At 38.0% G+C, this 21,597-nt stretch overlaps 1 protein-coding gene across 3 annotated transcripts in view; it reads right to left on the bottom strand.

The window, feature by feature from the left end:
• LOC143026293 (uncharacterized) overlaps positions 1-21,597 on the bottom strand; it is a 78,525-nt gene that overhangs the window by 47,863 nt on the left and 9,065 nt on the right. For all 3 annotated transcript variants that reach the window (XM_076186429.1, XM_076186428.1, XM_076186427.1), the window contains exons 2-3: positions 14,632-14,714; positions 9,582-9,699 (exon numbers count right to left, since the gene is read on the bottom strand). In XM_076186429.1, coding sequence (XP_076042544.1) covers positions 9,582-9,699; positions 14,632-14,714 — 201 coding nt within the window. The remainder of the gene's footprint in view (positions 1-9,581; positions 9,700-14,631; positions 14,715-21,597) is intronic.

The following is a 21,597-nucleotide window of genomic DNA, read 5'->3' on the forward strand; positions in this document are numbered from 1 at the left end:
GGGGAAAAAGCCTCGGTATATGTATGTGGTACTTTGTCAAATGTCTTTTGTAGATCTAAACCACACAAGAAATTAATAGGAAGATTAGAATCAATAGGTGGCATTGAAGGTAATCTATTAGAATGGATGAAAGATTTCCTGACTAGGAGAAAAATGAGGGTCGTAGAGACAAATACTCGAAATGGGAAGAAATGATAAGTGGTGTTCCACAAGGGTCAGTGCTGGCTCCAATCATGTTTGCCATATACATAAACGACATGGAAGGAGTTGAATTTTATATGAATTTCTTCGCAGATGACACAAAAATATTAAAGGAAGTATCAACAGAAGAGGACTGTGACTCAATACAATCAGACCTGGACAAAATCTGGCAACGGACTCAAAAGTGGGAAGTGAACTTCAATATCAAGAAGTATTGCATAATGGAGTTAGGAAAAAGCAAAAACAGAATTTCAAAAAATTACAAAATTGGTGAAAAAAAAAAAAGTGTACTTGGAAAGGGACCTTGGAGTGATAATCAGCAAAACATGACACCGGATAGACATATAAACAAAATAGTCGGTGAAACCTACAACCTACTAAGGTCAATGAAAGTGGCATTTGAATACTTGGATGAAGAAATGATTTAAAAAAATATTAGTCACATTGATTAGACCAAAACTGGAATATGCAGCGACACTATGGACACCCAGTACTAAAAAGAATATAAGGAAACTAGAGAGAATACAGAGAGCAACAACAGTTGGCACCAGCTCTTTCCAAATTAACATACAAAGATAATCGAAATTAGAATTACTAACACTAGAGCAAAGAAGAGAAAGAGGTGATCTGCTGACTATATCTAGAATCATGAAAGGAATGGAAATCCTTGACAAAAAAGATTTACTAAAAAATGACAATGGAAAAACAAGAGGTCATGAAAAGAAACTCAAAAAGGACAACTACAGAAGAGATCGGAAAAAGAATAGCTTCCCACACAGAGTGCTGGGTATATGGAATAACTTAAAGAAACAGTGTGTGCAAATACTATTCAAGATTTTAAGAAAAAACTTGATGATGAAAGATACAAAGATGGGTCACCACGAGCATAGCTCCCTTCCCGTATAATACAACTAGGTAAATACACACACACACACTGAAAGGCCCTTTCCCCCTTTTCCTTTATAAGTGGGGCAGGAAAGCCAAAGCATAAAACTATCCTTTACCCATTCCATATCTGTCTAAAACTGATTTGTTGTCCTATCTATCTTAGCTCCTTGTGGATGAAGGATCATCTCTTGTCCCCCACCTACTACTTACATCAAAGGCAATGTAGCAAGACACAGTACATCCACAGCAGGATCCTACAGCCAAGGCTGGTGAATTTTAATAATTTCATGACATGGTGAACCTTAACCTCTCACTTGATCAAGAATTTACAAAACAGATGAGAAAAAATCCCTTCAGGTTGTGTCACTTCCTCATCCATTCACAACCACTCACACCTATGTCTTGCCCTCTTCCCAGCTCAACAATGTTCCTATTATATAAACCCTCATTAACTTCATCCATCCATCCCATTTTATGCCTTTCCCTTAAGTTTGTTCCATAGTCCTTAAAAAGTTTATGTCAAACACGTTTATGTTCCTCTTTTCTGCCTCCTTTCAATTCCAAGTCTCTGGTCACCCTACAGTGTTATGGATACAATCCTACACATTCCCCCACTTCAACTCACATGGCATGCTACGTAGACTTAATTTCACAGTCTTTTATCCAGGAGAGCCATCTGACAACTGTGTGAAGTTACAGTGGTTGGATTAAATTGCTCTGCCACAGGGACTTGAACCCTTGGCTGTGTGACTTTTACCACAATGCAAGGATGCTACCATCATGCTATGCAACATGTTCAAAAGGAATGTTCTGGAACTTATAATATACATTCCCAAATATTTAACTTGCATGGCATGGCATGTTGTCTTAATTTCATGAGAAGTGTAGGGTTCATGCAGGAGAGACCTGGGATAGTAAATCAAGTGACCCCTGTTATTAAACATCAACCTTGATAATTTTCTGTCATACTTTACTGAATTTGGGGTTACTTGTTCATATTAATAACAATTGTTGCTTCAAGTTACACTGACTGGAAAACCACAGCCCCAAGGTAGCTGGCATTGGTCCTTAGGTTCCCCTAAAGAGCTCTGGAAAGAAACTTAGGATTGTCTATGTTGTATTGATGTAGGACCGTTTCTATGCAAAAGCTGAAAGCAAGAGGGCAGTCACCAGCTGTCAGCTCTCCATGTATAAAAGGTGTAAGAAATAGAGTTGAAATTGATAGACAGAAATCTTGGATCTAGTCTGGAGATTGAGCTTCCCATCAGGGCAGTACCTCCTCATGGGGGTGGCAGGGATGATGGTTTTTGAAAATAGGCAACTCCAATGATCATCTTGCAAGACCACCAAAAGCAAAGTACTTGGCAATAGTCCCTCAATGATATTTTACGACTAAAACTTAATGCTGGTTTTACTTGTAACCTTGGCTAGATGACATGTGATTTTACTTGTACAAGAGGGAACTGTGAAGCCCTCCCCTCCACCTATATTGGCATAACAACAATGAGGTTATTCCGTCGCCTTTCTTACCACCTGCATCCAGAGCCCTAAAAATCATTTAAGAGAAGTCCATGGCACAACATTAACGAGAAGCATCCTCGAAGAAAACTCGGAGATTTTAGAAACATGTACAGATGACAGACGCCTCCCAATTCTAGAAGCATTATACATTAAGAGTTGAGCCCAAATCTAAATTTACAAGAAGATGACCTTAAGGCCCTCCCAAGCATGAGACAAATCGCCACAAATGCAAGCATGAGACATAACTCCAAAAATCAAAGCAGAGAGTAAATGCTACAATCCCAAGCATAGGACATTTCTTCACAAAATGAAGCTGGAGGCTTCCCCTAGTACGTGACATTTCATCATTGCCTGAGTTACCAGGTAACCTCTTCCAGGTGACCGGTGACCTCCCCTATTGAAGAATAAGTACAGCAATTTTAAGTAAACACAGTAAAATAATTAAACATAACACTGAAATAATTCTTATCCTGAACAGATAGAATGTTCCTAAGAGCTACTGAAGAAGGGTCTTGAACCCGAAATCATGATATAGCAAACATGACCACCTACAGTGAAGTCAAAACTCCTTTCAAAGGAACACAAATCCATAGTAAGACATATGGAAAATACATTAAAAAAAATAATAATAATAAATCCACAATTAGCCATCACTTTCAATGAAGTATGTATAAGAGAAAATCTCCTGCCCATATACTATTAATATATATATATATATATCCACATACCAAGGGATCCCCCCCCCCTTACCAAGGAGATAGCCAAAGTCAAAAGGCATATACGTACTCCCACCCATTTCACTCCAATCTACCCTTTCCTCCTTATCATCTTAGCTCCTCATGGACATACATATCACACACACATACACACACACTTTTGTCGGATGGACGGCGAGAATTGGAGTTCTGAAGAAAAAGCTAAATCTACACAGATCTCAATGTCAAGGAAGTACCTTATTGTATTTATAGGGAAGGGGAAAGCTCGTGTAGTGGAAAAGTGATAAAAAAAGAAGAAGGGGGAGGGATTAATGAGGGAAATGGAACGAAATGAGGTAGGGGAGGGCTTGTTCCAGGAGGCCAGGCATCTTGTAAACAAAGGACTGAAGATTTTGAAGAAGGGATTAACAAAAATGTAAAGATTAGGAATATAGATAAGAACAGCACAATGGAAGGTGAAGATAATAATTTCCAGGGATTTAATGAGGGGGGGGGGATACCAACCTCCCCCGATTAGCAAGACTAGAGGAAAAACTTGAAAAAATGACCGAACAGTAGGAGTATAGGCTCGGTAATATAGCAAAGATTGTGCAGAGTTGAAAAATTGGAAGAACTAGAGAAGGTGAACAAAAACTTAACTAATGAAATAGAAGAATTAAAAAGACAGTTAAAAGAAGTAAAAGAGGAGAATGAGGAATTAAAGAGGAATAATAAAGACAATAAAGAGGCCATAGCAAGAAACGCAGGGTTGGAAAAAAATCCAAGAAAACAGTAGAGTTGCATTTACTGACATAATTAAACAGCAAATGAAAGAACAAACTGAAGACTCAGTTATTAAAGTGATGAGACAGAAGGAGAATATAGTAAGAGACTTAGCAGATAAAAAGAAATGTATAATTATATTAGGAATGGAAGAGAAATGTAACCTAAATAGAATGACAAGAATCAATGAGGAAAAAGAAAAAGTAAGCAGTTTACTAGAATTAGTTCAGGAAGATGAACCTGAAATCATGAAACAAATTGAAGAGATGTATAGACTCGGAAAGTATAGTACAGATAAGACCAGACCAATTAAGATTAAATTCAGGTCACAAACGACGGCAGAGAATATCTTAGCAAAAACAGGGAAACTAGCAACAAGTGAACAATATAAAAATGTATGGATAAAAAGAGAAATGAATAAAGAGGAAAGAGAGGAGGAAAAAAAGAAAAGACATGAAGCTAAGGGAAAAAATGAGAACAGAACAGAGTCAGAAAAAGATAAATTCTATTGGAGAATAGTGAATATGAAAGTAAGGAAATACAACATACTAGAGAAAAACAAAAGGGAAACAGAGAATACAATGGAAGTGGCAGAAAACTAAAAGTGTCTTACACAAATATAGATGGATTAATAACAGGATTGAATGAGCTGAATGATTATCTGAAGGAAATAGAACCGGACATAATGGGAATTGTAGAAACGAAATTAAAAGGTCCATTACCACCCAACAGTGTAGGACATGATGCATATAATTATTGGATCAGAAACAGAGAGACAAAACAAGGGGGTGGAGTTATGTTCCTAAGAAAGATATAAACGTGAGGTGTGTCACATATGGAAAGAACACAGTAGAGATGATTATGATCGAAGTGGAAGACAGAGATAAGAGCAGAAAGTTTGTGATAAACAGCCTTGTGGGAAGAGAGTGAACATAAAAGTATGTTAGAAGACACATGGATAACATTAAATAAGATAATGGAAGATGGAGGAAGAATAGTTATGATGGGCGACTTTAATTGCAAAGAAGTCTGCTGGGAAGAGATGACAGTAAAGGGTGGAGATAGCTCATGGGGAAATGTTCTACTCGAGATGATTATTGACCATACAATGACACAGTGGATACAGGAGAACACTAGGTATAGAAATGAAGAAGAACCATCGAGATTAGACCTAATAATCACATCTGAACCTAGAATAGTGGAAAAGATTGAATATAATATAAACACCAAAAAGTAAAAGTGACCACATATTGGTTGAACTGGAACTAAATAAGGAAAATACCATATTTTCCGGCTTAAAATGCGCATTGGGTTATAATGCGCACCCATGCACTACGTTATCTCAGTACACAGATAGCGTGCACCGACGTATAACGCGCATGCCTGATCGCATTTGTCTATAACTCAGTTTTACCTCGGTATTTATATCATGTGAACGAGGCTACGTGGAGAAGTATTTTTCATTGGCTAGAGCCACCGCTGGGAAATCTGTTGATTTGTCACTAAATTAAGTGTCAGTTTAGGCATCAATCAGGACACAACTAAGAAAAAGTCGGAACTACATGTACCGGTATATGACTCATGTTGTGCGTTGGTCCCTTATTACTTTGTAGCTTAGTTTGTAGGAAATATGATCTAAAGAAAGTTTATTGCAAGTAAAACATACAGAAAAATTTCGGAATTTTTACAGAAAATTTTAATTTTATATCTTGAGGAAATAATTCGTCTTTACCATTTTTTATTTAATACTGAAACAAACTACAGGCTGTTTCGTTTTAGCTTTGAACCTGCAATGACAGTGGTGAAATAGGACAGTCTCTCATCGAGTTTATTGCAAGTAAAATATACAGAAAAATTTCGGGATTTTTACAGAAAATGTTCATTTTATATCTTGAGGAAATAATTCATCTTTACCATTTTTTATTTAATACTGAAACAAACTACAGGCTGTTTCGTTTTAGCTTTGAACCTGCAATGACAGTGGTGAAATAGGACAGTCTCTCATCGAGGTGACGTTTAGTTAATATAACTCCCGAAAGAGGGTGTTGTAATCAGGTGTTTGACATGAGTTTATGAACGGCCGCAACGGAATTTGTACCATACCTAAAGTGAAGCAACAAAGCCAACATAAAAATTCAAACTAGGATGCTGTGAACATGGGCAAATATCATGAATATTGATCATGTTTCATGGTGTTTAGGCCTATTTAAACATGAAAAATAAGATTTGATAGATACCTACCTATACCAAATATTTATATACGGTAGCCCATGCTGACGTATTCTTTCATGTCACCATGGCTGTTCTTCTTGTTCTCACGGAACGTCACTGAGAAGTGTGTCGTCCCGACTTTGTGACAGCCAACATCGTCACGTTGTTGTGAAAAAAATTACACACACAGCCACAGAATTTTTATCGTAGGCCGTAGATAATGCGCACCACCTGATAACACGCACCCCCCACATTTAGGCCCTTCCAACGGAAAAAAGTCGTGCACTATACGCCGGAAAATACGGTACATGAAAAGAAATTAACAATATAGAAAAGGAAGGCTGTATGAAAAAACAAACTTATGAAATAAGAGAATTCTTTCAAAAAGAAAACTGGGAAGGAATATAAAATGAAGAAGCAACAGTGGAAGAGAAATGGAATATTTTGACAAAAATTTATAAAAAAAAAAAGAGGAGTGAAAAAGTATGTCCCAAGACAAAAACAAGAAAAAGAACATGTAAAGTGCTGGTACAACAAAAGTTGTAGGGAGTTAAAAGACAAAAGAGATAAAGCTTGGACCAAATGGAAGAAATACAAAAGACCTGAAAAATGGAAAATATATACCTGTTATAGAAATGAATATGTACAAACGTGCAGAGAGGAAAAGAGAAAATATGAAAAAGATATAGAAAAATGTAAAGATCAACCAAAATTATTTTACAGATTTGTAAACAACAAATTGAAAAACAAACAAGATTTGGAGAAATTAAGACAAGGAGGAGTTGAATACACAGAGGAAATAGAAATGGCGGAAATTATGAACAAGCATTTTAAATCAGTGTTTACAAGGGAGAACATACAACCTGAAGAGATCGAATGGAAAGAGAAAGTCCCCCCCTATGAAAGAAATAGAAGTAACAAAGAATGAAATAATGAAACACTTAAGTAATCTTGATGTCAGAAAATCGCATGGACCAGATGAAATAGCAAACTGAATTTTGAAAGAATGCAGGAATGAACTGGCTGATAAAATACATAGCATAATAAACAGTTCCTTGAAAGAAGGAAAAGTTCCAGAAGATTGGAAAAAGCAAATATAGTACCTATATATAAAGGGGGAAATAAAGAAGACCCTAACAACTATAGACCAGTCTCTCTAACAAGTACAATAGCAAAAATTTGTGAAAGAATTGTCAAAAGTAGATAGGTAAAATATTTAGGAAAAAAAAAAAAAAAAAAAAAAAAAAATGTGCTAAATCCAAGGCAATTTGGATTCAGACAAGGACAATCATGTGTCACTAATTTAATATGTTTCTATTCAAGGCTAATAGTATTAGAAATTACGTAAAAGGTGTCATATTGAACTCATTTATTGAACTCTAGAAGTTTAATTTCATTAATAAAATGTATATTTAAATTATTGGATAAAATCTGAATAATTAATAATGTTAATGATCAATTGCTACTGATAATTTGTAGTCTATTGAAATTTTTTAAACATTTGAAATAAATACCGAAAATTCTGGTCGGTGAAAAGTAAACAATGGTCGCGAAAATTATAGATATTGCGTGTGGCCAGCGGCCGGTTCACTCAAATAATAGTTTTCGTCAAGTCAGGACGCTTAGAATTTGTGTCAACTGAAACTACAGAAAATCAATTTCGGAGGAACATTCACTCCCAACTATAAAGAGAAACCTCTCTTTAAAACAAAGTTTAACACTTCACAATTGAAAATAACGGATAAACTTAAAAAGGCGAAAGGGACGTAAGTATAACTCGGCCGAGTTAAAACCGGTCTCTCGAAAATCCGCCTTTTCTAAAATTTACATCTAAATTATCAAGAAGGTAAGATCAACTTTCTCTTTTGAATTAGTTTAACTAAAGTAAGAATTATTTGTTTGGATGAGGAAAACAGATCCTTTTCCAATAATAGATATAATACAAGAAAGAGATGGATGGGCTAATTGTGCATTTCTAGACCTAAAAAAAGTTTTTTTTACAAAGTACCACATAAGAAGTTGCTTAAGGAATTAGAAACTGAAGGAGGAATATAGGGCAAACTGCTTAAATGGATGGAAGACTTTTTGCAAGAAAGAAAAATGAGAGTAGTGATAAGAGACACTCAAATTGGGATGAAGTAATAAGTGGTGTTCCACAAGGAACAGTTCTGGCCCCATTAATGTTTGCTATATATATTAATGATATGGATGAAGAAATTGAGTTATATGAGCTTCTTTGCAGATGATGCAAAACTATTAAAAAAGTGAACATGGAAAAAGATTGTGAATCACTACAGAGTGATCTAAATAAAGTCGGGGAATGGAGTAGGAAGTGGGAGATGGAGTTCAATACTAAAAAGTGTAGTATAATGGAATTTGGAAAAAGCAAAAACAGAATAACAGGATCATATAAATTGGGAGAAGAAAGAATAAAAAAAAGTTGAAAATGAGAAGGACCTGGGAGTCATTGTTATGAATAATATGTCACCTGAGAAACAAATAAATAAGATTTTTGGTGAAACTTATAATTTAATAAGAACAATCAAAGTGGCATTTACATACCTGGATGAAGAAATGGTGAAGAAAATACTAATCACTGATAAAACCAAGATTGGAATATGCAGCAACGATGTGGTCACCAAGTACAAAAAAATGTATAAAAAAAATTGAAAGAATACAAAGAGCAATTACAAAATTGGCACCAACTCTCAAAACTATCATATGAAGAGAGACTAGCAAAACTTGAACTACAGACACTAGAGCAAAGAAGAGAGGAGATTTGATAGCTATTTACAGAATCATGAAAGGCATAGAAATTATTGATAGAGAGGATCTAATAAAATGGGATGATAGAAATACAAGAGGACACAGAAAAAAAATCAAGAAAGACAGCTATAGAAGAGATCTGAAAAAGAACAGCTTTCCTCACAGAGATAGACAGTTGGAACAAGTTAGATGAGAAAGTAGTGTGTGCAAAAACGATACATGAATTTAAAAATAGTTTAGATAAAATGATATATGAAGACGGGACACCACGAGCATAGCTCCCCTTTCCATAAAATACAACTAGGTAAATACACACTTGTATATACAAAACCATATGACTAGTTTCATTCCATACTGAATGCACACTTCCAATACATATGACCATATTCCATTTCATCCCATTACTACAGTACCTAATCATGTGTGTTCATTTTACATCCCTCACATTGGTGGAGGCTGTTAACATTACAAGTTCATAACTGCAGTTAAGAAACATCTTTTCACATGGCAACTAACCTAAATGACTGTGCCCTGAATGTGCAGATGTGATTGTATTGGAGCTTCTAATATTTGTTGCAGCTGTAATGGGAGGAGGAAGCAGCTGGAGATATGCAGCCTTCACCTGCTCCAGCTTCTGCAAGCAAACAAATAAGATTATATAACATAGGATATTTAAATTTTGGATTAACTTTAAATGAAAAGTTGGCACATCTATACAAGAATTAAATAAATAAATAACCCCAAACAGAGAGATGGATGGATGGGGTAAAAGGGCATTGGAAAAGAGAGGAATGTCTGTTGAGGAAGAATGGGAGGAGACAGAAGATAGGGGTATATGGAGAATGGTTGTGTATGGATGATGCTGTGATGCATGAAAGGGAGTTGGTGGGGATGGGGGGTGAGGAAGTACATGTGAAAAATATATACCATGAGCTTTTCCCCTCTTATAAGGGATGTAGCCAGGTCAAAGGCATGTGGATAACATTAAGTGAGAAACCCGTTGATTAGATGTGGGAAATATTTCAAAACAGCCTTACCAAAATGATTCATAGTTACTTTTCATATGAAAGATCAATCTTGTCCAAAATGGCTAGACAAAGAAACAAATTTAAGTATAGGTAACTCGTTCTTTATGCAATCCTGCATTACACAAATTTGAAATTCACTATTTATGCAATACTGCATTCCACAAATTTGAAATATCACACAACTGACTTTAGGCAGTAAACTTAAAAGAAACCATCATATGCCAAATCAAATCTTGCGGTTGATTTGGTTTTATGTAGTGTCTGCTAGATGTCACTTCTTGATCTAGCACAGGGCTTCTGTTATTTTGCTCAATATTGTTGTCTTTGTAACAGCAAATCTACTTTACTCTCACGATACTGATTATGACTTTGGGTGTTTCTGATAGCATGCCATAGTGTTCAATGTGTACAACAGTACATGCACTACAGACAGTGCATGTTTTCTGATGTTAATGATAGTACATACATACATATACCAAACGCTTTTCCCCCCATTACAAGGGAGGTAGCCAAAAAAACATAGGTATAAAATCCACTTCCACCCATTCCATCCCCATTTACACCACTCCCAGCCAGCCCCATCTCTCCCTCTTATTGTGGCTCCTCCTGGATGATAGGTCATCCCTATATCTCACCCACTGCCCTGGATCAGAAAGTGGGGCAAGACACAGCACATCCACAGCAAGGCCGCTTCATTAGATCGGTGACCCCCCTGTATGTCCCCTCATGCAGAAATGGAGATGGGGTGAAATCCCTTTGGGCTTCATCAATTTATTTTTCACATGTACTTCCTCTACCCCCATCCCCACCCACTCCCTTTCATGCATCACAGCATCATCCATACACAACCATTCTCTATTTACCCCTATTTTCTGTCTCCTCCCATCCTTCCTCAACAGACATTCCTCTTTCCCAATGCCCTTTTACCCCATCCATCCATCTCATCCTTGGTTGGTCCCTCAGGTTCACTACTTCCACCTCTTCCATCCACACCTCTTTTACTAATCTTTCTTCACTCAATCTTTCCATGTGTCCAAACCATCCCAATACTCTTTCATCAACCCATCTCCCAACCCCCTTTCTAACCATGTTCTTCTCCTCACCTTATTTCTCACTCTATCCAGCATAGTAACCCCTATCATACTTCCCAGGCACCTCATCTCAAACACATTCAAACTCCTCCTCTCTTCCTCTTTAAATTCCATGTTTCTGCCCCATACAGTGCTGTTAGTACAATCACTCCTTCATACAACCTCCTCTTAGCATCCATTCTCAAATGTCTATTTCTGATTACACTTTTTAATCCCCAAAGGCATTTTACGTGCATCTCTCAATCTACATTCTACCTCCGCCTCCACTCCTCCCTTTCCTGTCATATTTACACCCAAGTATCTAAAACTTTCTACTTCCTCCAGTCTCTCTCCCTTAATACTCACTTCCAGTCTGCTGCCACTTTCTCCCCTTGTACATCTCATCACCTTACTTTTACCCATCTTTATCTTCAACTTCCTTCTTTTGCACACCTTCCCAAACTCTGTCACTAACTTCCTCAATCCCTCTGATCCTGCCACAGGTGCAGTGTCGTCAACAAACAACTGGCTTATCTCCCGTTTTTTTCCATTTTCTTTAACCATGTATAATCCTCAGCCCATTAACCTTGCATTAACCCCTCATACCACCCCATCCATGTATAAATTGAACAGCCAAGGTGACATAATGCATCCATGGCATTGTCCCACCTTTATCTCAAATCACTCCCTTTCTCCATTTCTGATTCTAATACAAGCTCTACTTCTCTTGTAAAAACTTTTGACTGCTCTCAACAGCTTTCCTCCTATCCCATATATCTCCAATACCTCTCAGAGTACCTTCCTGTCCACCCTGTCATAAGCCTTTTCCAAATCCACAAAGGTCCAAAAAACATCCTTACCTTTTCCTAGAGCTTTCTCACATATCTGTCTTACCACAAAAATCTGATCCACGCAACCCTTACCTGTCCTAAACCCACTGTTCCTCACCAATTACTTCCCCAGTTCCTCTCCTAATCCTCTCAATAAAGACCCTCCCATAAGCCTTCCTAACTACACTTAAACTGATCCCTCTGAAACTACTACACTCACATTTGTCCCCTTTTCCTTGTAAAGTGGAACTATACAGACACTCCTCCAGTCCTCTGGCACTCTACACTCTCTTAAACAAACATTAAATAACCTCACCAGCCAGTCCACTATCACTGTACCTCTTTTTTTTTAGACATTCTGCATGACACCCATCCAACCCAGGTGCCTTACCTGCTCTCATCTTAACAACTGCCTTCACTTCATCTTTCCTTATTTCTCCTCCATTTTCCTCACTCATCCCTGTCCTTTTCTTAGCGCTTCCCACTGCAACTATCTTTCCCTCCCTATCCTCCTTCATATCTAGCAACTCCCTAAAATACTACATTTTCATATAGTAAAGATACACTCAAGAAGTATTAAGCTAAAATATACATTTTCTGGAGAGAGAATGTGTGTGTTTGTGTGAGACAGGAAAAAAAAAAAAAATTCTGTGAACAGATGCATAATCCCAGCCCTAACTTGAAATCTCAGGAATGCAGCCATCTCCCCGCACTACACACATTCCCTGGGGAATATTTATTTCATATTACATGAAATCTTCATCACACAACTCTCTAGGAATGTAAATCAAAAGTTAACTGTATCATGGGATGAACATAAGTAAATATATGGAGATTGGTAATAAAGAAGAATTAAGGAAACACATGAGAGGTACAGAAGACAGTAGAAGGATAACAAGGAGAGATAGGTAGCAAGGAAAATGTAAAGGGTACAGACAAACTGATGCTTATTGATGTGCAGGCAGTGGGGGAAATATGGGTAAAGTATTTCAGAGATTTGCTGAATGTACCGAAGAGTAGGGAGAGTTTGATTTTGGCAGTGAGAGATGCTAGAAAGATGACTGTGATAAGAGAGGTGATGGATGAGGTTATTGGAAAAGGGGTCATACAAAGGGCAGTGAAAGCTGGTAAGGCACCCAGAATAGGTAAGTTTCGAGTCTGACACAGGATGAAGAAGTTATGGTGAACTGGCTAATGAGATTATTTAATGTGTGTGCCCATGGGAGGGAAATGTGCCAGTGGTCTGGAGTGTGTGTATAGCTCTACCAAACTATGGAAAATGGGACAAATATGAATGTAGGTGCTCTCAAGAGATAAGTTTGTTTAGTGTAACCAGTAAGACGAGTGGAAGAGTATTAACTGAGAGAAATAGGAAAGGAACAAAAGGTGTAATTGGGGACAATGTGGGTTTACTAAAGGAAGCGGGTGCACAGATCATATTTTGCTTAGCAAGGGAGATATATGGGAAGTTTTGTGTAAATGGTAAAGATGTCTTTTAGACTTTATGGATTTGAGGAAAGCATATAATGAACTGGACAGAAGTCTTATGGGACATGTTGCAGATGTATGGCATAGAAGGATGTTGAGGGTAGTCAAAACTTCTATATGAGCAGTAGAACTCATGTGAGGGTTTGGAATGGAGTGAGGGAGTGGTTCAAGATTATGGTGGGGGCTAGCAGCATAGTATAGGAGGATATGTGAGAGGAGGAATCTGAGAGTAAATGTGAGGAAAAATAAAGTGATGAGTTATGTAAGCAGTGAGGTGTGGGAATGTGTTGGAGGTGAACTGAAAAGGTATGATGCTGGAGGAAGTGGAGAGCTTTATAAATTCAGGTTCACATGTAGAAGGGAATGACAAGTGTCATGGGAAATAAGTATTTGAGGATGACTGCTAAGAGATCTATATGAAGAATTGATTGTGCCCATGATACTGTATGGAGTAGATTATGGAACTGGAAGCATTCAGAGAGGGAGAGCCTAATCATGTTTTTAAGATGAAATGTTTAAGAAGTAGTGGCAATGAAAAGAGAATTGGCATATATGGAAAGAATGATTGAAGAAAATATATATATATACATATATATATATATATATATATATATATATATATATATATATATAAAATGTATAGAAAGTGGAACTGGATGGAGTAAACTTTGCAAGGAAGACTGAGAATGAGGTGGATAGACATGGAAAAGTTAAGTTTCACGGAGAATATGATTTATCATTAAACATCACTCATGGGTTTTGAAAACAGCAGGACTACCACTTGCATTTTTTTGTTAATATTCTATTATAAATCCAGCTAAGTTGAGGGAAGGAAGGGTGGTCAATAAGACTGGAATGGGTGAGTGGTATGAACATTTTGATTTGGCTACCTCCCATATACGGGGGAAAAACCCTTGGTATATAGATAGATTAACCCTTACCTAGTACCATGTTACATAGAACTTTAATGACTTCAATATAATAATTAATGACAAAGTAAATCTTACTTATTATGAAACACAGTATACAATCATCACAGACCAATGGTATCTTCCCAGTGTTATCATCACTATTTCCTTAATCTTTTATGTTTTTTCATTTAAACTTGAAATAAATCCTCTATGCAACACACAAAAAACACTTTACTCACTTTTCTATCTTCAGCAGACTTGCTGGCGCTGTATTTAGTGCTGAGCTGCTTAAATTTTGTATGGATAGCATCCTTGTCTACTCCTGTAACAATAAAATATTTGATCACTAGAGGCAGAAAGCGGAGTAGAAAAAAAAATCAATAAATAAATAATACTAATAATAATAAATAAAAATAAACAAATAAAAAAAATCACAAAAATTGTATTTTCACAGAAGAGCTGGCATCTGGCAAGTGTTCTTACTACAAGCCAGTGACATAGAAACAGTCTCTTACTACTACCATACAGACATCAATTTCTTCCCCGAGATCTACAAGAGGGCCTGAAGACCGCACCAGATGCTGAGGAGCTGCAAGTTTCTAGTTAATGAAACTCTAAACAAAAATTATCTTCCATTATTACAAATGCCACATCTTTAATCCTTACCAAATTAATACAGATCCCCCTTCCCATTATGCTAATTTATTCATCTCTGTAGCACCTATCCATGAGTAAAAGTGTTAGATGGGCCACAATTTTTATATCTAAGTCCAGCCTGATGATGCCCTCTTTACCTTTTGTGGCTAATGCCAGACAATTTTGTTCTACTAAGGGAAATTAAATTTTTACTGAATAAAATTCACAGGCAACAACAAGACAATATTCAATAAGGTATATGACATATGTTGATCATGCACTCTATTGTTTCTCTAATGGGAGTGCATTTTATGATTTATGTTCTCCCTCATCATTCACTGCCTCTATTTTCTATATATCTAAATTCATCATCTTTCTTCATTAAGTTCCTCCAATCATTAGTTCCTCATTAACATAGCCTTATTTACAACCTTCTTGTACATTAATATCTCGGATTTTGGGCAAAAGTAAATTTTTCTTACTTATAATTTCTACCTCATCTTTACAATTACCAGCTTCTTTCTTCACTTTTTTCTAGTTTGTCTGTGCCACCATCTCACTATCAAGCTAATCAATCTGTTGGCCTGGCTCCAAAGAAACTGGCTACAGCCAATGTTTCAACCATTCAATCAATGGCAAAACTTCATGTTGATGTCTGGAATGGACGAGTGTAAGGTGATCTGTGTCTTCTGCGTGGTGGTTGCATGAGACAATTAGTCTGTTGCCAGACCAATTCTATGTTGGTATATATATATATATATATACAGCCAGTCCTCGTTTAATGACGGAGTATCGTTCAGAAGACCCCGTCCTTAAGCGATTTTGTCGCTAAACGAGGACCCATTGAGAGAGATACATGTATGAGCATATATACAAAGATTCGGAAGTAGGCAAAGTGACAAAGTGCTACATGCTAGGTTATTTTATTCAGGGAATGTATATTAATACATTTTGTATGTTTGTTTACTTACTGTCCATCTTACTGTGGTTGTAGGTGCAGGGATACTCGAGGGGACCACATCAATCATTTATTAGGTTTAACGTCTAATATACACGGGCACGTCATGTGCCTACAAGTGCAATAAAAGAACTAACTGGGTGTCACTTCTATGCAGTAAGATTATACAGCTAAGGCCGCTTTCACACGAGCGTTCGGGTGCACCGCGTTTTAACTTTCAATGGAGTTCAATGGGATCTTTCACACGACGCGGTTTGCGGACGTGCAAAGCAGCACAAACGCAGAGAAATGGCTTAAGCTTATATCCTGCAACATTTCCACCTAAAAGCAATGTCACTCTGTCTTTAAATGCCTTTAAACCAGGCATGCTTTTGGCTTCTTTGTGAAGGTATGTTCTTTCTGGCATTTTTTTTTTTCCAGAATATGCCTGTCTCGTCTACATTGAAAATTTGTTCTGGAAGATAGCCTCCTTCTTTGATTATCTTGTCCAACTCTTCAATAAATAATTTGCCTGCCTCTTCATCTGCACTCGCACCTTCACCATAAACTCTAAGATTATACAAACTGAATTGAGTTCGAAATCGTTGAAACCATCCTTTGCTTGCTGTGAAAGTTTCAGTGGATCCTTCACCCTCACGTGTCTTAAGGGTGTTGAAGATGTTCAGCGCCTTACTTTGAATCAAACCAAGACTCACAGGGATATTTTTCTCGATATTGTCATCAATCCACACTGAAAGCATTTTCTCCATCTCATGCACCAATCCTTTTCGCTGCCTAGTTAACAATGTGCTGTATCCTGTCGATAATTTTGCCATTTCTTTGATACTACTTTTGTTCTTGAGAATTGTAGAGATACACCCACTCCTCGTTTAACGACCTACTCGTTTAACGACAACTCGGAGTAACGATGGGCTTTATGACAGACCAATATTCGTTTAACGTAAATCTCCCGAAGTTATGACGTCGTGTACGATAATTAAGTTGGCTGAGGCAAATTTGTATGATGTTATAAATGAACTTGTACGGTGGATATTAGCTGTGAGGTAAAGTGTTCTGAAGCTTAGGTCTACATTACCATCCTGCAAGCTGGAAAAACTACCTGGGGTACAATATCTACCGGTAGTGGTAAATTTTTAGTTTCGACCAAGGGCGCAATATAGCAATAGAAAATTAATTATTAATTTTGTAAATTATAATGTATCAATGTAATATGCAAATTTGTGAGCAGAAAAAAAAAAAATGGTGCTAAAACAAATTTCGTAAGTAACGAAGTCATGTCGGACGAATGGTACACCATGTTTGTTATGATAGATGCCAATGTCGAGGAAATGAAAGGATGATAAACTCGCCTAACCTAAACTGTGTTTGATAAATCATTACCTGCAAATTAAATGTCATCCGGCTCGTCCTCGTTAGAGACGTTGGCAGACGACAAGATGGCGTCCTGATCCTATGCTACCGACTTCGTTCATTAGCATATTTTCTTGTAGCATGGTATTTTTTACTTTCATTTCCGCCCACAAAATTGCATATTACGTTGATACATTTTAATTTACAAAATTAATAATTAATTTTCTATTGCTATATTGCGCCCATGGTCGAAACTAAAAAAATACCCCGGTAATCAATATGGAAAGTCAGCATACACGGATTTGGTCATATACAGTAATTTCGGGAACATAACCACCGTAAATAAACAGTAAATAAAAGCTTTAATGTACTGTATAAAAGAGGGAAATACACGAAAATAAAGATACATGTATTGCTGGACATTGTACATACAGTACATGTACGTATGAATCACAATGGCAAAAGCCGACAAGACTGTGAGAATGAACACCTTGTGAGATCGAAACCTTTATTGGTACTACGTTTCGCTTGTTACAGCTTTTTCAAGTACAGACATGACACACACTCTGAGCACATATAAGCCAACAGGGAAGGAACTGGGAGAGGTTATCAGGGAGGGGTGGGTGGTAGGTGGAGGGGGAGGAGAGGGACGTGTGGGACTTGGTGGAGACAAAGGAGGACATTTCGGACAGTTTGTTGAAGTGGACTAAGGGGGACATTTCATACATTTATTTAATGCGGGTAACAGATGGATGATAGGAGGGGCGATGTTAACCCCTTCCATACGGTGCCGCACACGTAGGCGTCATGGACTTAGATCTCGGTGGCAGCAGCCAATGCCAGCCGTACGACGTGTCGTAATAATACTCGCATCATAAAATATAGTCACCGCTTATATCGATCGTTCTCTCTTCACCCGTGAATTTTGATAACCATAGAAAATGCGATTACAAAAGAATTAGAAAGAATGTCATTATGGAGGGGCGACTACAATAAATATAATCAAGACGCCGATATGGCAGCCTCGCGAATACACTCGCTCCCCATGACGCCTACGTGTGCGGCACCGTATGGAAGGGGTTAAACATGCCTCTGTTCTGTTCAATGGTTTTGAAGCTTTGAATGGCGGCCGCTTCGAGGCATTTTCTCCTCATCCTGTCTGGTTCACTAAACAGAAGTTCTGCGTTATCCCAATCCATCAGGTGGTCGTTGGTGTTCCGGTGGATAACACAGGCGTTGGTGGTGATGTTGTTCCGGGAATCGTAGCGATGCTCCCGGATCCGGGTCTTCAGGTCACGGGAAGTCTCGCCGATGTATACCAGTATTTTCACCAAAGGTTTGGCATGGCCATGGGCTCTCCTTTGAGCGCTGTCCCTGCCAACCTGTTCATGGAATTTTTAGAAGCAGGGCCTTTCTCAGATATCGTTCCTGGCAACGTAGTATGGCTTCGCTATGTGGATGACATACTATTAATTTCCCCCAGACGGTTTGACATCCCCAAACTCCAAGCGGCTCTGAACGAGGTTGAGCCATCCATCCAGTTCACCTTGGAGGAAGAAATCAACGATTCCCTTCCATTTTTGGATACCCTTATTATCAAACATGATAATTTTTTAAAATTTACAGTCTACAGGAAACCAACCAATAAGGACGATTTGACTCACTTCCTATCCCACCATGACCTCAGTATTAAAAAAAGGTGTAGTCATAGGTTTCTACCTCAGAGCTCTCAGAATATGTAGCCCTGAATTCTTAGAGGACGAGTTTAGGCACATAAAGGAGGTTTTTCATAAATTAAAATATCCAGAGTGCATCATCCACCAGTGTAAGAAAAAGGCACTCAAAATAATGGAAGGGCGGGAACCAACAAAAGATCCAGCTAGGAGACTTATCCTTCCAGCCAGCAGCGTCACCGCCACCCTCACCCGGACACTTGGGCGTTGCAACATTCAGGTAGTGGGCCAGTCCAGCAGAACTATCAAAGAGCTTTCAAGAAGGAGTGACAGCCAGGACGAGATGTGGGGAAAAAACGCTGGTGTCTACCGCATACCCTGTGCTGGATGTGATAAAGTATACATCGGCGAGACTTCCCGTGACCTGAAGACCCGGATCCGGGAGCATCGCTACGATTCCCGGAACAACATCACCACCAACGCCTGTGTTATCCACCGGAACACCAACGACCACCTGATGGATTGGGATAACGCAGAACTTCTGTTTAGTGAACCAGACAGGATGAGGAGAAAATGCCTCGAAGCGGCCGCCATTCAAAGCTTCAAAACCATTGAACAGAACAGAGGCATGTTTAACATCGCCCCTCCTATCATCCATCTGTTACCCGCATTAAATAAATGTATGAAATGTCCCCCTTAGTCCACTTCAACAAACTGTCCGAAATGTCCTCCTTTGTCTCCACCAAGTCCCACACGTCCCCCTCCTCCCCCTCCACCTACCACCCACCCCTCCCTGATAACCTCTCCCAGTTCCTTCCCTGTTGGCTTATATGTGCTCAGAGTGTGTGTCATGTCTGTACTTGAAAAAGCTGTAACAAGCGAAACGTAGTACCAATAAAGGTTTCGATCTCACAAGGTGTTCATTCTCACATGTACGTATATGCACAAATTTCACAAGTCACACGCGAATCACAAATATGCAGAGTCCACTAGGAAAAGGAAAAACACACGGAGTCCGAGCGCTTTCGTGATATATTCACATTATCAAGGAGTACAGAAAGATGAGAACAAAAAATGGAGATACAGAGTATAAGTAGGACAAGAGAGACATTTACCCTCCTCTCCAAAGCCTGAAAGCTCAGGTTGGGTCACTCGGTGAGGTCATGGAAACATATTATTATTACATTAACTTTTAAAATATGTACTATTTATATTACTGACAATATATGGATCTAATTTATATAATCCTAACCTATTATTAATGAGTTGGTCATAATTGCATTTGATAATTCCTGACTCTATGATATTTCTTTCTGTTATATTCTTACATTGTATAATTTTTGAAGCATTTTTCCAATCAATAGGATGGTCAAATTCACAAACATGTTTAAAAAGTGCACTAGATTCTTGGCCCTTTTTTATGCTGTTTAATCCTAACCTCTAATTCTTTTCCTGTTTGACCTACATAATATTTGTCACATTTACTACAAGGTATTTTATATACACAGCCTGTAGAATTGTCAGGGGAATTCTTTATGAGAAGATTTTTTAGAGTTGTGTTGTTCTTGAAGGCTACATTTACATTGAAATTTTTAAGACTATTAGGAATCTCTATAAGATTTTCATTAAAAGGAAGTACAAGTAAATTCTTTTTCTCAAACTTTTGTTTTGGTTCCCCTTTCGTGAATATATCACAAAAGCGCTCGGACTCCGTGTGTTTTTCCTTTTCCTAGTGGACTCTGCACATATGTACGTATATGTATACACTTTCGCTTAACGACGGCGCGCTGGTCCCAATTGTCGTCGTTAAACGAGGAGTGGTTGTAGTTGAATGTGAGAAGCCATGGCTGTCAGCAATAGCTTGGACTTTCTTACCTCCCTCGTGCTCGTTAATGACTTTCATTTTTATATCTAAGTCGATAGCTTTCCTCTGCTTCTTAGGACCGGATCCAGTAGGAGAATTTGTATTCTTTCGTTTTCCAGTCATGAAGGGATAAAGTTGTATACTGTTAACTAGAAATCACTAAAAACTTGGAGCAAATTTAAGTATACACACGCTAGCAGCATGTTACGGTTACAACTGACGAGTAGCGATCGCATGTGTTTCGGTAGGCGCGAAGATTTGAATGCAGTAAAAGAATATTTTTGACAATTTTTTACCTTTTTTTTTTAAGAAGAAGCCGTCGTAACTCCGAGTCGTCGCTAAACGAGATCGTTGTTAAGGCTGTATATATATATCTATTTTTTCATGTGGGGTGGTGACCTGAATAAACCTAGTGCAATTCTTACTTATCTTGGGAGCAACTTCTTGGTTGGGTTGATTTCTGAGGGAGTTTGGTGAAGTGACATCAATATGCAGAGCCTGTAAGAGGCCATGCTGCAGAGAGAGAAGATGGATGCCCACATCACATCAAAGCTTCAACAGTCCATATGCAACAGGACCATATATCAGACTCCCCCTCAAAGTCCACACCCATTCCCCACCTCCATCCAGTAGTAGAACCAGTACTTGGTCTCCAGACCTGGTTCAGAAACTCACTATCACTCTCTCACTTCCTTCAAATCTAATTATTATTATCATCATCATT

The sequence above is a fragment of the Oratosquilla oratoria genome, chromosome 6 (genome assembly GCF_046742065.1).
Source record: "Oratosquilla oratoria isolate Oo_2021 chromosome 6, ASM4674206v1, whole genome shotgun sequence".
NCBI lineage: Eukaryota > Metazoa > Arthropoda > Malacostraca > Stomatopoda > Squillidae > Oratosquilla > Oratosquilla oratoria.